Source organism: Battus philenor, unplaced genomic scaffold (assembly GCF_028537555.1).
Source record: "Battus philenor isolate CCGP_79_NKW_IND1 unplaced genomic scaffold, ilBatPhil1.0.hap1 SCAF_26, whole genome shotgun sequence".
NCBI classification, from domain to species: Eukaryota; Metazoa; Arthropoda; class Insecta; order Lepidoptera; family Papilionidae; genus Battus; species Battus philenor.
This window is the reverse complement of record NW_027181689.1, coordinates 7,020,559-7,039,594: the sequence shown is the minus strand read 5'-3', so window position 1 is coordinate 7,039,594 and position 19,036 is coordinate 7,020,559. Positions and strand designations below refer to the sequence as shown.

The 19,036-nt window shown below is 34.2% G+C and overlaps 1 protein-coding gene across 2 annotated transcripts in view; it reads right to left on the bottom strand.

Moving 5' to 3' along the window:
- ci (cubitus interruptus) overlaps positions 1-19,036 on the bottom strand; it is a 121,616-nt gene that overhangs the window by 49,930 nt on the left and 52,650 nt on the right. For both annotated transcript variants that reach the window (XM_068768539.1, XM_068768540.1), the window contains exon 3: positions 14,480-14,859. In XM_068768539.1, coding sequence (XP_068624640.1) covers positions 14,480-14,640 — 161 coding nt within the window. In that variant the 5' untranslated portion in view covers positions 14,641-14,859. The remainder of the gene's footprint in view (positions 1-14,479; positions 14,860-19,036) is intronic.

Genomic DNA, 19,036 nt, shown 5'->3' with positions numbered 1-19,036 from the left:
ACACAATCTTTCTATGACATTCCCTGTTTTCTTCAGATCAGTAGTAACAGAGAGTCCAGTTGTTGACTTGATTTAATCAGACCTGGAGGTAGATGAGCGCCCACGTCTTTACGCTATACTTTCTCTTCAACCAGTTGCTTGTCGAAGTTTGCAAGTGATATGGCCAAAATAACTTAAGTTACTCGTTGATAGAATATTGTTAAGAGCCTGGTCTTAAATTGGAGCTGATCGAAGATATCTAAGGCACTTTCTTGGCGAGGACGCACTCTTTGAAAATAGATCAACACACAAATACGTAATATTTCAGACAAAAAACTGCGGATCCAATAATTGGTGAAATTCCACTCTATTTATCTTTCCTTATCGAACGAAATTAAATGGTCGAATCTGCACTGTCATCCACTTTATTTACGAACCGTTATCTTACGCCTTCAACTGATTCACGAAAGTCGGCAAAATATCAATATGCAATTAAAATATAACTTATTGACAGTTTAGTTAGCCTGGTGTGGGCCTTTGACCCGGAGTCTAGTGAAAATGTAATGTGTATAGTAAAGAAACAGAAAATATTTACTGATATAATCAAATACAGGTGTAAATAAGGCAAATTTACACAAACTAGTTAGCGACTAATAAAGCAAAGATTTACTTTATAGCGTGTGTAGTAATTTACTTACACGGGTGATTTATTTATTATTAGGTGTAAGAGTAAGAGTAGTTTAAAAGGAGAATTTGAACTAATAATATCGCTTAAAATTTTTCAACCATTAGTAATGAATTATTAACAGAAATCTGAAATATGAAGAACAAAGCCAATTTTTTTTTATTTTGGAAATAACACTGCGCTGTGTGAAATTTTATAACAGATTGCAATTTTCTTTTAAGGCTTGCATTATATTGCCTAATATATAATTTTCAAAGGCCAGAATGCACCTGCACAGAAAGCTTACGCAATATTAAACATCGTTCGAATTATCAGCGTCGATGCCAGTCGCAGCGTCAACGCTCGATCTGACCTCTCTCACAACGAATCTCTTGTGCGCGAACTATAATTTTAGATTTAAAGTAGCCTGTCTCACTTTCTAGACCTGACGTCACTTGGCGGAATGATGAGTTATCGACTAGCGTTATGGAGTGCATACAGATGGGATATTCTATTTTAAATCTTAAATCGTTGGTATAGATCTTAAAATCACGTGTTTCTTACTATATGTTGTACTTCCAATAATGTGAATACTTGTCGAAAGCTTTCAAGTGGAAGTGGAGTGAGGAGCATGACATCACGGTGCGGTCGCGGCCTCTAATAGGCTTCGATAGTAAGTCGTTTATTCGGTTAATTTAATAAATATAAGGGTCTTTTCTTAATATTTACTCTTCCTTATTTAAAATTAATATTCTTTTGATTACCATTCTTCATCCCAGTACAATATGAAAACTGAAAAGGTTTAAATGGAAAACTTTAAAACAATTTACATATTGTTTCTTAATTAAGTAGTTGTAGAGTTTTGAACAGTCTGACTCGGGGTATGCGTTGTTCACCTTTATCTCTAAATCCCACGTAATATCACGTTGTCTCTTATGTGCTATAATGATGGATAGAGACCACGACTATACTTCGCAGATGTTTAAACTGAGAACTTAGGTTTCCATTTACAAAAAATCCACAAATGTTAAGTGTCGGAAGCATTCCTTACCATCTAGTAATCGAATTATCTTCGTTTTCGGAAACAAAAAAGTACATTACATAGAAATGTCAAGACATAGGGAACGCGTGCACGGATGTATTAATAAAAACTTTGTTTATATAATAATAAAATTCGTGTTATCTAATTAGACATAGGATAAACAAACGAGACGTTTTCGGCACCGCTGCACACGTAAAACTTCCCCAGTCGTGATTTAAATGCGCGGACGGACGGTTTACAACAGACATACTCCTACATTTATATATATAAAGGCGTTATAAAACAAGATGAGTCGTAAAAGGTCCAGTTGTAGCGATAGGGTTATTTTTTTATTGAGAGTTTAACGACCTTAAGGCAGCCCTTGGTGGGGTAGTGAACTTTAATGGTAACAAATGTAGTGTAGTGCCTAAATCATAGGCACTTTGAGTTAGAAGATTATTCTCATTAATACTCGTAATGGATACTTCGTATGCGACGCATTAATGGATCAACGAAATAATGGCTGGCCGTAGATATATTGTTCTAATTAAGTGCGATGTACGACAGCTAATCAAATGAAGGATAAACCCGTATTTTTCTCGAAATTTCGAGAAAGCTGATACTAAAATAATATCAAAGATTTAAATATTAACTTACAGATTGTAATATTTTATAACGGAAATTGCGAACATATCCTTTAAGACGACGATCACGTTATTTAAATTTCTGAATTATGTTAGTGTATGTGGACCAAACGGTACAAAAGCTCACCACTACTCTTTTATACTTTCTTATGTCGTCAATAAGCTTTCAATTCCTGTACTATAAACATTACCTTGGACAAATGGTAAAAAATGGTTTTTACTTAATGTTTACAGTCCCACCCTGTTGGAGGTAGCATCCTGGTTCTGTTCTACAACACTGAATTTAGATTGAGGAGTCCTTCAAGAGCCTCATCCTTAATATATTGAACCAAAAGGGGTAGTGATCTTACGAGATTAAACCATTTGATTAAACCAACATTTATAGTAGGTTATAGCAACCTATTGCTACTAAAAAGTTTATTCAGAAAAAATCTCTGCCATATTGTTCTCTGTTTTGATGCAATGAATTCAGAACAGTTAATGTTGAATTTATAAAAAAGATAAGATCTACAAAAAATCAAACACATCCTTATTTTCAAAACGGTTCCTATATCTTCAAGTTGCACGCGGTAAAGAGTGACGTCGAACATTGAAAGTTCAATATTAAATGGGCAAGAAAGTCGCCACATATCATTACTACGATAATAGTTATATTGCTTTAAAATTGTTTCAGAAGCTATATATGGATATATGGCAGCTATTTGATTAATTATTAATAGATGTGATTACAATTTATTTTAAAAATTTTCAATAAGGATCGCGGCACCTTCGTGCGGGATTAGGATATTAATATACTATATTTTGCAGCTGCTCTTTTTGTCCTTAGAATTATAAAATATAAACATAAAGAAGAAGTCACGTAAAAAGCCACACTCTGAAATTTTATTGGTTAATTTGAATAAAAATTCGACTCCAACCCACGATGTCCCATCTTATTTCCTCAAGTTTTTGCTTTTTAGTATTATACTTTTACGACTTTACACAAAAACTCGACATCGTAATGAAATTGTTAAAAGTTAAATTCTTGCGAGTGTATTATTGAAATCCGGTGTAATTTGCGACAATCTTACAATCGGCGAATAAAAAAAATTGATCGAATGGGTTGTGGCGCAAATAATGAAATTTTATTTTTGTCTTATTCGAAATTCTCACATTCTGTATGTTTAAATTTACTTAACTCGAATAATTAATTAAAAATTTATCAAAGATTTCATTTATATGTTAGATTTTGGGATTCACGCATCTCCATTAATAGTTAAAGAAACTTAAAAATCTGACAGAATCTTATAATAGATAAAAACGCCCGGTGAGCAAAAATATGGATTTGAAAGTTCTTTTCTACAATAGAAGATCAAAGAACTACACATTCCATCTTAAATTTATCGGAAAAATTATTACAAATATTCTTAAATCCACTTATAAATACAACAACGAATTTCTGAGTGAGACATACTGTCAAATTACTTGATATTGTAAGAGCAGAAAGTGCGTGAATTTTCAAAACATGTAAATCAAAATAATAGGTTTGTTCAGTGGACGTCTATCGGCTGATATGGTGATGATGATGAATGATTTAGTTCATAAAAGGTACTTTTGATCTTTAAATACATTAGATTCAGAATCTTAGTACAATATAGCTGTTTGACACTTTGATAAACAAATTACTAAAATAAATAAATGATTTTTAAGTATAATTTAGGCAAAAGAAAAGAAAAACAGAAAAACTTTAAATTACACAGAGTTAACACCACATAATTTGTACTATATACTTTATACAAGTTACTACTGGAATAATTAATCTACACTATAAATGTACACATTCCGTAATCACCGTCGAGAAAACACTTTTTAGTTTAGTTTAAAAAAAGAAGCTTTTTTAATGTAATTCATAATGGGCTTATTTTCATAAATTAAGGTTTGCATGTTGTTATGTATAAATCTGTCAGCTGCACTGTCTCAGAGGAACTCGGAATTAATAAATATACATAAGCATAGTAATTTCAGTGGACCAATTATGCAGATTGTAAAGGAAACTGCATTACAAATCAACACCTTAGTTCTAAAAATAACTAAGCAAAAGTTCGCATTCATCTCGGACTGGACGAAATCTCACAAATGCGGCGACGGACATAAATCTTGTAACCGCTCATTAATCCTCAGCAATAATGCTTTTAAGCTAACTAGCGCGCATTCTGTCGTACCCACGACGGACCCTATACATTACGCGTAACGCGCCGCATCTGTTAATCAACGCTCAGTGACTGTCCGCGCTGTCGCCTATAAATTGCACCGCACGCTGACCGCAAACGATTTCATTAAATTTCACACAAAATATACCCGCGCGTTTCGCCGCATAAATAAAGAGACTTGCCTTTCGAATCGCGCCACCAAACTTTTTTATCGTCTCGACATGCAAAGCTTCCTGTGTAATTTCGGATGCATTTCTTTTATTGTTCTCGCTTAATGTGTTTATTCGTTGCATTGTATATTTTATTTAATATAAAACGTCAGTGACATTCACAATTACTTGCAACACACGCCGAAAGTCGTCCACACGATGTTGTAATTCGCTATTCTATTGTTTTCATTGCTGCACTATAAGCCTTTTCTATGAGAGAACGCAAACAATCCAGTGTGTCAGATACGGTTCGTAATTGATCACACCGGCTCATAGCGGATTGTATATATGGTAATAACAAACGTTTCGGATTTTGAATTATGGAACATACCGATTTGCTCAAGATATTTTGACAGAAGTTATAGTGTAGACAGTAAAAAATGTATAAAGTCATTTTGATACTAAAACTATGTGACCCGTTACGATCTTATATGTATAGAAAAAAATACTGTATACGCGATATTCTACATTGTTAAGTTAATCTATTTCTACATACAAAAAAATAACTCTCGTCAACCCTCCGTCACTGATGGCGTTTCGTCAACAAAATCACGGACAAATTTAACCCTTGACGCGCTTCTGTTTACTCAGTCCTACACATGTCGGTACAAATCATACGAATAAAGCGAATGAATTCAAATCGGCCTATAGACTTTTGTACTGTATATATATCAAATAACGTTTATATGCTCTTTTAAGATATTTTTTCTATAGTAAAATAGCGTTCGGGATCCTTATTTGATCACGTCACACTAAACAAAAAAGTATGTAATTGCAGATATTTAAACATTACAGATAATCAGAAAATTACATATATAAACTCATGGGACATAACAGCAAGCTTATAGTCGCCCAACGAGACACGGAAAAACCTATGCTCAAGACTACGGAACCAAATAAGAAGGAACCGTAGACGAATGGAACTAACCGACATGGCCTAACGATGCCAACGTTGAATTAGTAGTGGTCGGGCCATACAGAGCGCAGTATAGTTAGGTTGGGACTTTAAGGTTCCGTAGTGGATGCTAAGGACCCAGAAGCGCAGCATAGAACATACTCCTACAAGGTGAACAAGCGACCTTGTTTAGGTCCTCAGATGACGACGGATGCAGGCAGCTTCCAACCGGTCCTATTGGAAATCTATCGAAGATGACTATGTCTACCAGAAGATGTCCTACGACTAATATGATGACTATGAAACATATTATTCATAAAATTAGAAATCTAGTCATGTAAATAATAAAAGTAATGTTTTCCGCCTTCACTTATGCCACAGGCGTAAGGAAAGACGTGTTGAAGTTGCTGTCTTTGTAAACAAGTCAACAGGTGCCGGGTTTCGAAGCAGTGCGCTTTGATAGCGTATTGTGTTACGGGCTAGAGCTACATATTTAGACCGAGAATTTGTCCACATTATGTAAGCTCTAACTCCATTTCATTAATGTATGTATTACGTTTAAATATTTAAAACAAGACAGGGAGAATCTAAATTTTAATACCTTATCGAGATTAGGATAGATTAGGGTTAGAGAATACACTTGTTCTTCATTATCACTATGATATCTCGTTTATATAAATTTATTTAACATCGAATTAATCAAGATGTAACTAATGATTGGTCATCATTTATTGTCCACAGTCATCACCATTTATCCTTGTAGATTTTGTGTTCCCAGAAGTTATTGGCCTGTAGCATTCTAACACAAAAATGTGGCATATTACAGTGTGTCACTATATACAGGTTGATTGAAAATAGATGTAAAAGCTTGAAAGCTTTTTGCAGACAAATCTGGTATACTTTCGCCCTTTTAAACCTTTTACATCTATAACCAGTCAATCTGTATATTAACATACTATTTTTATGTACATTATAAATAATATGTAAACCTTGAAATAATATTAAATACTCTTTTTTTTTAAATACGCTAATAATTAAAAGCAAATCAGTCATAAAGCTCCTTAAACAAAGCTCTTTTTCCCAAGGGATTAATAAACGTTTTCCATAACGATGTTTATCGACCCGAGGCAATAAGTCCCGCGTCCGATTTCCGCGCGATTGTCCCGATTCAACGCCATGACGTATTTAAACAGCTTTAAACGAAACGGCAAAAAAACACGTGGAACGAAACGTGCATTCGAAATGAAGTATTATTGGGTTAGCGTGCTTGAAAGCCATATTCACGCGTTCCGTTTAACGCAAACTGGTAAAATAAATTCATTACTAAAAAGCCCGCGTAGCAATCGATACGTCAATCTTTTATTTGCTTTTTGTAATGTCGCAATTTTAAAGAAGTTTTATATAAACTAAATTTTCATAACTTACTGAAATTTGATAATGAAGAAATAGCTCATTTTCTATCAATTTGTGTGAAATCAATACTTTCAGAAATAATTAAAAATATTATAATATAGTAAGAGAAATAGTTTTTATTTCAGATTACTATATATTTAAATTAATTAAGGTTTACTATCCCTACAGGTTTTATACTGCCAGAAGTTGTTGGTCTGTCGTATTCCAATAGTAAAGATAAATATTTCAGAGTAACCACTTTGTACAGGAATATGAATAAGGTATAAAAGTGTGCGTTTGTTAACAAATGAGCTATACATTCACTTCTTTAAAACTTTTACAACTGTAATTAATCAACATGTATATTTGTGTACTATGTTTATATATATAACATGGAGTAAATCTAAATAAATTGTGTCGAAAAAGTTACTAAAAAAATAGATACAAACCCAAAAAAGTAAAGCAAAAGATTATAAATTGTACAAGAGAAACAGGTATAAAACATTTGTTTGTAGACCTATCAAAAGCTATAACCGATTTATTTTCTCTTTATCCAATATCGTTCGAGTCCATTAAATCGATCCTAAGGCTTTACACGCTCCCTATTTTAATGAGGGCTGGACGACTGCGCGGGCGCATTCAGACCTCTTGCTACTGTGCACGCACGCGACATCGCATGACTTGGACCTTTTTTTAAATAGAGCTTTTATACTGCAGATTATATTATGATTTTGTACCGGTTTTACAAAAGTTTATTTATAGGTGTTATGATACCTGTATATAATTAAAAATTCTTGAAGAACATCTTCCATAAGTTACATTTTTTACTAAAGAAATAACGTTATTAAAGATAAATACTTTGTTACTTTTTTCTGCTTTGCTACTGGTATGCATCAGAGCGAAACTGGGCGGAGAAATGTATGTAATATTGCGTTATTGGATGATACTAATATACTTACATATTTCCGCTTCGAAGGATTTTACCCTTTAAATGTAACGAACATTGAACATAAAAAAGCTTAGAATCTAACCAGTTATATAATGATGTTTAATTTTTTATTTGTTTACAATTAAAATGTACTGTAATCAGCGATCTGTAATACACGACTACAACTATGGTTCGGATTTATTAATATTTACTCTTTCAAAACACTGTAATGGCGTAATTAATGCCTAATTGGAATTTTTTACCAGTCAACTTAGAGTAGTGCAAAGATATCAAATAGTTCTAAATGTGATAGAAAAAAAAAAACAAAACTTAAAAATTATGATAAATATCAATGAATAAGAGTCAGTAAATAATAAAAACGTAATTATCTTTTCTTTTGTATATTACATCGTATATATATGAGTTTGTGTTTATTAAACATATTATATACTTCCATTCGTGTGTGTTTATATGTAATTAGTTATATATTTACTATGTGTATGTGTATTTTCTGTATAGTATATATTATTTTACAAGTTGTATATTATTTTTCTAATTCGACATTCACACACTTGCCTACTTATTGTGTCTGTGCCATAAAATGTTGATTAACATAGAATACCTATATTGAAATTTAAAATATCTTTATTCAAGTAGGCAGGCATTCACGCACTTTTGAATCGTTTATTATTTTAACATTATAAGTAGTTAGCTACCACCAGCTCGAAATACGAGAAGAGCCGGCCAGAAACTCAACAGATGGGAAATTGCGCTATTTCATAATTTATATATTAATTAATAATAAAACTAAAAAATTTTTGGATTTGAAAACTTAAACGATAACTCAACTCCTATTTCAGATATGACTTAATAATTACTGTAAAACTAAATATATAAATATAAGTAAACTTAATATGTAACATTTCATGACTTTGTTCGAATACTTATATTTATTCAAGAGGTAAAAAACTAAATATAGCGTGACCAGAGAGAGAAATCGCGCAATTTCTTTAAATTACTACTATATTTACTTACAAAGAAAACCATTACGATTAATTCAAAATAAGAATGTTCTATTATTACGAGTAAGATACGACACATTCATGCAAAAACACTTTCGTAATTCCTTATGCAACTGTCATCGAGGATTCTATTAATACGGACAATATAACAAGTGGTGCGTATTTGTATTTAGGTTAATTACATTCATCTCATCACCGTACGACCGGCCTCCCACTTCGTGCGTCTAAAAATATCAGAAAGAAACCAATTTAATAATCGCTGTTAGTTCTATGAGTATAAAAGTCAAAACTTTTCTAACTGTGCTGAATAACCAAGTCCTTGTTTGAGTAAAATATTTCCATTAGTTTGGGAGTCGTTTATAAAAGATGTACGATCTCTTAGTGTGACAAGACGTGATACGAGGGGACGAGCAGTAGACGAAAACTGTTAAGATACTTCAATTCAATAATAAAGAAATAGTTTATTTGTTTCGTATTTCAGATTAATTTATTAATAAACTGAAGATTATTGTATGATTGCCCATTATTTTAAAAGGTCTGTCTCTTCTTTGTTGCGACGGTAGGTCGCAGATTGTGTACTATTGTATGATGAGGAGACAGGGGTTAAGACAAGTAAAATTTCAGGCAATTTCATGAACGATTTATTATTTGATTACTTCGTTTTGAAATCCCACGACGTCGATATTCTCTATTTGAAATAGGTTTAGTTAATTGTAACTGTAAGTCGAGCTTTCTAATCGTTCCCAAGCCTATCCCTGGAGCCGGGTTATTAGTTTCCGTTTATGACAATGGCGGCGCTGTCGAGCAGGATGCCGAGAATGACCAATTTACGACCGGAACCCGCTCGTGGGTAGGATTGACCGATCGAGATCTTTTTTATTAGTCTACGGTTCCAAGATTTGAACGGTCAATGACAGGTCGCCTGCATTAGTTGAAATATTGTAGTAAATAATTGTCATACGTAACCATTATCCTAAAAATGCGTAAGATTATTTAAAGGATATCATCGTCATCATTCCAACCATATGACGTCCACAGCTGGACATGGATGTAAATATATATTAAATTATAAAATCTAATATACGTCAAATGTCCTAATGTGAACCATCATTTAACACCATTCACGAACGAAAATCTTGGTAAACAATGGGTATCTTGGTAAATATATATATATATGAATATTACATAAAAACATTTTGGCTTTATGAACAAAAATTTGATAATCACTTATGAATTGGGTATACGAAACTTAAAGATTTTTTTAAAAATTTAAATTCTTAAGAAATTTGAAGTACAGAATACAATATTAAAATGTTATAAATTTAATTAACTATCAGATTTGATATGCATATCACGCAACTATCTACACTTGAAAAAAATTGTCTATTATAAGTTAAATTTTAATTTTGCAAAGGCCATTAGAACTTTGATGGCCTATGGAAATGATACCTATGCTATACCGCTTAGCTATAATACAGTTACATATATGAATATATTAATAAATTATAAACGATAAAATCTTTTACATAACCGACAGCCGTAACTAAATTGACTCCTCATTACATTAACAAGTCGAAGCCAGGTTAAAGGTTAATCTATTAACAATAATGATCATTAATGATACATCTTATTCGAAAAACGTGACCAAAATTTGATCCGTGCTTAAATAAGACGTAGAGAACATTAAACAAATGAATATTTTTAAAGAATTCCAAACCATTTATATCACTAGATATTATTATCAAAATAATATCCAACATATATCGTATGCTGTAATTACTTGTACGTCTCTCCTATAAACATAATCAAGGCGTACAATCCGAATGGAGCGGTATCAAATATCTCATTCGATATAAAGACACGAAGTTAAACGGCTCCGGGCTGACCGGACGACTCGATACAGTGTATTAGATGTCATCGATAAAAGAAACGTACACCTAAATAATAAAGATTTAGATTTTGAACATGATAAAGATATTGCACGTAATTGCCGCCGACACTTCGTATTACGACCCGGTGCAACAATGGCCAACCACACACGACGTCCAATCACGTGCCGATAATGCTTTTGTCTTTAAATCAATAATAATAGTGTTTTTTCGTGTCTCGATGATTTGTGAAGACAGGACGTAGTCACAATGAGAGCGTGGTGGGATGCGGGCGAGAGAATGGCACTTTATTATAGTTTAGAAGCCATTGTGGCGACGCATGTGTTAGATGAAAGGTTCCTTTAGTTTCTACTTAATGGATCTGACTAGCGTCTTTGCCAGGCATAGCTTAAATTCAATATTCTACATTCTAAATAATAATACCGTGTAGAAAATAACTCGAAGTAACTGATACATTAATAGAAGCAATACGAAAAGAATTTTTAAGGTAGAAATGCAAAACAATTGTACAAATTAAAACAAAAAGTACAAAAGGGAATTAATAGGCTACGCGTCCCGAAATGCCGATACATCAGTTCAAAGGGTTTCAGTTAATGAATCAAACGACAGCCGGCTCGCAACACCTCTTTTGTGACCGGACAAAATTGACTTTGACGGAGCGAACGGATCCAAAATAACCGATCGTGTCCAACCCATTGTGCGTGCTATAATTAGAAGGCTTGGAAATAAACACGTGGTGGCAATTATCGCAGCAGCGGGTTAAATGAGGCACCGAGGAGCTGTCGTTAATGGGTACAGTCGGCCGCGGCATCCGGCGACGAAACGCCTTCTCGTGCACCAGATTACTAAACGCACCAGACGATTATTAATCGTAATAATAAAGAACTCAACAATCACAATAAATAAGTTGTAGACATAACGATTGTGTTGCAAAGACTCTCAAATAAATTTAAATACGGCACACCGCATCCATCTTCGCGAGAATGATTTAAACGACTGCTCGAACTCAAAGATCGACTGCGGCCTTTCTCACGAACAAAGCGCTGTTGACTCAAAACAATAAAATACTGGAAATATGTCTTAAGGGGATGGGGTTTAAACCGTAGCATCTGAATTAACAGTTGTTTAATTTCTTTGAATATTGACTAATCTCGGTGGTGGAGCACTCGGGGCTGGATGCCGGGGCATTAATCATTTCAGTCGGGCAAGGCGGTCGGCGGCCTCCATACATCACGCACCCTTTGAGCGCGAGCAACTCGTTTGTTGAAACGCACCGTCCCGCTTTTATTAACGTCCATACTAACATTGTAAACGTCTCAATTCCTTTGATGACTTCCTGTTCTTCATTTGTCAGAGTTCCATTCAGTTGTCCATCGATTTCTTTTTTGAGGTCGGTTAGAAAAGATTTATACTGTCTCCGAATAGAATCGCTTGCCTATAGTTAAAGTTGCAATAAATTAGCCTTAAGTAACGCGCTGTCCCACCTGGACTGGATTTTATGGGATTCTTAGCCGTAAACCGAGGCCGACGCCGCCGCTAATCTAATAAAAAAAACAAGTGCTCCTAATAAAAATTATCGTCGAGCAAAAATAGGCAACCGCAAAAACACTGCCAGGCTCTCATTACTCTACGCTAATAAAATGCTGTATTAGTGAAGACGTAGTTCTTAAATAATATGTATTAATTGTTCACGGTAAAAACAGTTGACTTTTAATTGAAAATATGTACTTACAAAGTCAGTGTTGAAATATTATCCTGACAAAAAAAGCTGCGCATGCAGTTATGCAGTAAAAAGGTCCAGTGGCATGTTCTTTAGTGAATGCTTAATGAACCACTCTATTTTATAGTCTAGTCCAATAAACAGACCTGGCGTTTTGGTGCGAGTGGAAAACATTGACGATCATAACACTAAAGGACACTTGCCATGCGAGCGAGCCTATATTAAAATTACGTATGTAGATGAATTCATCGGGCGAACGCTCGCTAAACCTATTTGATTATAATCCGCACTAGTTACGATAAGACTGGCCACTTATGAGACATTTAAACTGAAAGCACGCTGCGAAAACTTAATTGGCATTTAAAAAACGTTAAAACATAAAATGCGATCGGTGTACCAAGGGTAGCAATAACTTCGCTCATTTAATAGCTCCTTTATCTGAACATTCCTGTCACATGTATGACGTTATAAATATTTTGATACGATGTAAAATAGCTATTGCTTACCAGTAAGAAAATAATGTCCAACTTTAAGTCTAATTTTAAATTAGTGAAAGAATATACTCGGTAATGAAAAATTCCACAAAGGGAGTGACAATGTATGTATAAATTGAATTAAAACATCTGATTATTTATCCTTTGGACTATATGTTACTTTTAGTCCTCTTTTGCAATAAGATATCTGAGTAGGCTTCACTTTTTTTTTTATAGATTCACACTGCAGCTAAAGTAGCACTTGCAGATTGCACTGGTCCGAGAGGGCAGGATGCATATGGCGCTAAAAAATGTTATGTTACCAAATCTCCAGGGCTATCTATGCCCCAGCTGAGACAGACATACAGACTATGAACTACTATTTCTAAGAATTGAGAGGCCGCCGAGCTCTTAGATCGTTTAGGCTGACGCACCGATTGTCCTGGCCACAAGAGCTTTAAAGAGGGGGCTTTGGCTTGAGCTGTCACTCGTCTATAATACCCTAAAGGGCGTCTGAAAGGGCCGCATCTCGACTTGATTGTTTACGACATTGCCAGGTTAGCTGTTATATTACCAACACTCAGAGAGCGTTAGCGCTGAGTGAAGTGGTGGAACAAACTTCAGCATCGCTTCTATATAGAATGATCGGCTATTAGCTAACCCTCTGATACATGAAACGAACTCTTTTCTAACACGGACGATTGATTTTTGAATGACTGTAATATGCTGCGCACTGAAATTGATTTCTAATATCTTATTCAGTTTGAGGACGCCGAAGCGTATAAGACTGGACCGAGACGTAACACTTATTCAATATCATATCTACAAGACCCGACTTCATCGAGTGAATAAATAGTTCTGCGGGAAATCTATACGCTACTACAATAAGATACCATATAATGTTCACACTCCTATCGCTGTATACTCGTACTATAATTGACTATAGAAGATGGCTCAGATTGATGTTTCGCCTCCACGCTATTTCAAAGATATTTAAGTGTGATTTTGTATTCTTTTAAAAATATAGACACTCGGTGTTTCTTCTTAAGTCTGAAGCATTAATCATCTCAACAGGTGGTAGACTCAGAGAGATATGTAATTCATCATATGTTTAATAACGACTATTTATTTTAAATTTGCATGGTCACTATTTTGTAATACAAATTACTGAGCATTTTTATTAAGTTAGTCAAATATAGTTTTGAACCACATGCTATCATCAGCTTCATCCTTATCATTTCAGCCATCATTCGTCCACTTCTGGATAACCGACTTTCCCACAGGCTTCCAATTGGGCCGGTAAGAAGTGGCGTTCGTTGACGGTCAATTTTATTTGTGAACGTCTTAACAATAATTTAAAAATAATATTCATAATTAAACTTATTCTTAAACCTAAGGTTTAATTAAATGAGTGTTTTGTAAAGAAAATTTATTGTAAAATATTGGATACATACTGGGCGTGGTGATGATAGTGCGTAGCGTGGTGCATGGCTGTAGCCGGTGCCCCAGGGGGAGTAGAGGCATGGAAAGCCGCGAAAGCCGACGGGAACTGTAGTGGCAAGAAACCACCGCTACCTGTAGTCCCCGGACCTCCTACCGACTCCCGATCAGGCATTATTTAGAGTCCTATCACTTTGACATCATTTAGTCCATCTACGTACGTAACAGTTTCGAAAACATCACTTGTTTCACTTTACGTTTGTCAAGTCAGTTCGTTCCTTATATTCTCCATCCCGTTCTTCATCACACTTTCATCATAATGCACACTGGACATCGTTGAGTTTCCTTTGCGTTTTGTCAAAACGCGGGAGGTACATTTTCTCGCTGTTTGCACCTGCAACAATGAGATAATTAACGTTAATCATGTTATTTGGTCTTGCATTCGGCGGCGGTTGTCAAATTACCGAATTAGTGTTTTTATGCGCGGCCAAATTAAAAAAACTTAATGTGTTCGTGTTAAGCTCGCGTGTCCGGGCGGCGTTGGCTCAATTGCCACCATTACGTCTTCATTTTTACGAGTTAGTTGAAACGAATTAACTAAACTCAAGGAGCGTTTGTTATTTCAATTAAGGCGCATCACAAATGCAAACATAATCATCTCTTGTAATTTAATACAATTGTTCTTTCTGTTCATTGTGTTAGCTTTATTCTTACCGAAAATAAATACTTTTTACTTTATACTTATACATACTTAATAACACGACATATATACTACCGAATTTACCATAAAGATTAAATATATAAATACTTTAATATGTTATTACACTATATAAAATTTACTTATTTATTTATAAACTTTTAAATTCAAGTCATTTGATTGACGTTTTATTGACTAATTGATATGTGTACCTTTAAATTGTTTTTATCTTTGTTATATCTGCAGTTATTGTTTTCTTTTCTCCAAACGTATTTTTTTTTGTTTGTTTTAGTTATTGACGTTCCATTGAAGGTATATTTTGGTAATATTATAAATAGACTGGTATATTTGTATGCTCTAGTGGTTAAATATACTGGGCTCTTACTGTGATATTATTAGGACCTATACCTCCACTCACATGCACACTATTACCAACATCGAACAGCACAAAACAACACACAATTTTTTAATTTTCTTTGTTACTTTTAAAACTAGTATATTTTTCAATATTACGTTAAAAATAATTGATGTAAGAAAAATAAGTAACAAATTTTTAATGACTGAATTTTAAACATACATGTAGAATAATTATACATAATATGATTACGTACAATGAACTCAAATAACCAACTCAAAAAAACATCGACTTGGAAACCGAAGTATTTAGGCCTTTTTCAAGCTAATTTGATCCTAATTGTGTACGGTGTAAGTCATAGAGTGCACGCACAATTAAAAGTTAACAAGATTTTCCATTAACAAAATCGCAAGTGCGCAGGCATGGCGCTTAATTACCGTTGAATTTCGACCGGTAAGTATTAAGCAAAAACTGGAGCGACAAATTGAAGCGAGACGGGCCTTATGAGTCTCACATCGCTTCGTCATTATCACTTTCTAAGAAAGGGTCATATCTCGGGTATGGCCCTTAAAACAGCGGACGATATAATTTTTTTTAATATTGTAAGAATGTTAAAAAAGCTGTTTTTTCTTACAGTACGTTAAAAAAACGTGCTAAAAATAGTACTTTAATGTATTATTTCATAAATAAACCTATTTATCTACTTGCGAAAGATTGTAACTAGCATAAACCAGTGGATTGATAACTTGAAGTAGCAATGGGTAGTCCGAATAGAACCCAGGACAGGTGGCCTCTGGACTCTAAAATGGAGTCCATTACAGCACAACCTAGGACGTCATTCGCAAGGTCGACAGGCCGCTTCGGGAGACGATGGATGCAGGTCGCTTCGAACCATTACTATTGAAAATCTTTGGTAGAGGGTAAATGTTCAAAAATGGTGATAATCAAAACGCTTCGGTACTTGTGCTATTTTTTGTTACGTAATAACACTTTGTTTCGTCGGTATTAATGCGATAGCATTAATACCGACGAAACAAAGTGAGCCTTCTGTCACCTTCAACCCATTGATAAATGGGTTGAAGGTGACAGAAGGCTGACGGCAACTAGTTTTTTTTACTAACAGTGTACGAGGGGTTATCTTTTGAAAAGAAATTGAGCCACATTTGCGCTCCATGCAGTCTAGACACAGGGTCTACGTGTCACTGCAGTACATAGGCCTCTCCCATGGATTTCTTATATGGCAAGTGATAGGCGGCCTGCACCTAGCGACTTTCGACGATAGTAATATCACCAGTATGGTCACCTGTCCTCCTTGTAGGTGGACGGCGTGCGTTGCGCATGCCTGTCCATGGTCTCCTCTTTAAAACCTTAAGGCTCTTTAGTTCTGCGCGCTATGTAACGTGCCCACCGCCACTTCAACTTATCAATCCATTAGGCTATATATTTTCGTTAAAAAGATCGTAAACTTTCTGATTCCTGATTCGATCTTGTAGAGAAACCCCAAGAATAGCTCGTTGAACAAGCTTGATTACGAGGCCCGAAGTGAGAGACCAAGATTCAGTGTCATGTGTCATCACTTCTAAATAGCATTGGTTTTGATTCTTCGTCGTGACGTAAGCGACTATAGTTTAATATTTTTTTTAAATTGATTAATTAAGTTTTTTCGTTTTTATGGTTATTTCAACTTTCTTTATTGAATAATATTATCGTCTAAAATGGTATTATTTTTGAGACACTAACAAAACGTTTAGTTTAGGGTAAAAAGAAAAAACCGAACGATAGAATCGAATATATGTCGAAGAGACAGCTACAACGTGTTTTGTAAAAAGTTACTTTATAACATCATTTCGATACTCTCTCAAATACGTCGCATGCTATTCGTTAACGCTCTTAGTGAACAACTACAGAAAAATTCCATTCGTAATTAATGAAGATGTGATTGTTTCGGACGTGACTCGACCGTTGTCCCCTCAATAAGGCACGGCTCGTAGTGCCGTAATGAATCGATCGTAAATTTAAATATCGATATACCGATTCACGTTTTTATTGAATAAGATTTACGATGTTTACGTAAGCAAAATTGCGGCTCGCTTCGTATGTCGGATTTTATCGACCATTCAAAAATCGAATTGTGATTTTTGAATGGATTCGATTAGCGTCCTGATTGCTCTTTTGTAGGTCACAGCTTCCAGAGTTACTGGTTTTCGTTTTAAATTTTGTAATGCGTAACTACAAACTATTTTAATGTCTTGTTAATAGACATCTACTCTTAACACGAAACATACACCTGCTCAAGGAAATATGTATATATATATATATATATGTATAATATGTTCGTATTATGTCTAAACAGCTGTTGTACAGTTAATTCATTTTAATAAATTGACGATTGACGTTCTCTATTCAATGCTAAATCATAAAATCTTAAAGTATAATATCGATATAATCGATTAATAATTTAAACATTCGCATCCCTATGCCTAAAATGAGTGCTACAATGCACGGGTCGCATGCCATCTCTTAATACGGCCTTTAATTACGAATTAATTGTTTTTTAGCCATTGAATTATTCCTTCGTATTCTCAGAAGAAGCCTGCTTTCGACTTATGGTGTCGGTTCATATTGAGGTTATTCTAGATTTCACCGTCAACTTTTTATTAATATCAACACCATATTTAAAAGGTCGTCAAACTTTAGACTCCGCTTTTGGTTTTGCGTTAAGCGATTGTTTCTTCTGTTAACGATTATTCATACATTAAGTTCCTGGAATTTTACAACTCTATTTAATATAATAATGAGTTATTAGCGTACGCAGAGTGTATGTGATAATGAAACAAAAAATTAATTCTTCGATGTATTTAATTTTTAATACGCAACGTGCGTTGGTTAAAAAAATTATTCATTTTATAAATTTAAACTTGATTCCAAATACGTACTGATTACTAATTAAAGTTTACGATAATTAGCTTAACTGGCCAATTATTTAACGTTTTTGGTTACGGTTGTGAAGAAATGGTTTTTCTCATATGTTTCTTGCAAACCTATAACAGTTAAGTAATATATTTTCGACACAAAAACCTGTAAGAAATCTTTCTAATTCAAAATTCAAAATATCTTTATTCAACTAGATAATTACACGCACTTTTCATTTCAGTTATTTTAAAATTATAAGAATTCAGCTATTGCTCATAACGCTTATCTGCTAAGATCCGGACAGAAACTCAACAGTTTTTTTTTTTTAATGTAATTTAACAATGTTCGTGGTGTATGTACATTGTAATAATAATCATGTAAATAAGTCAACAAAGTTTCACGCATATCAATCACCTAAAACCGCTTAAATGCTGCAGTAAGATCCTTTATTATTAATTACAAAAATATCTAAATTATTAGTTTAACCTCGCTAAGGTCCAATGACAACGGCATTCCTCGAGGCCTTTGCTTGTTCAAGGCCACATCGCAATTCCTTGGCCCCTCTAAGCAAGTAACACACATACAACAAGAGAAACATCAAAGTAG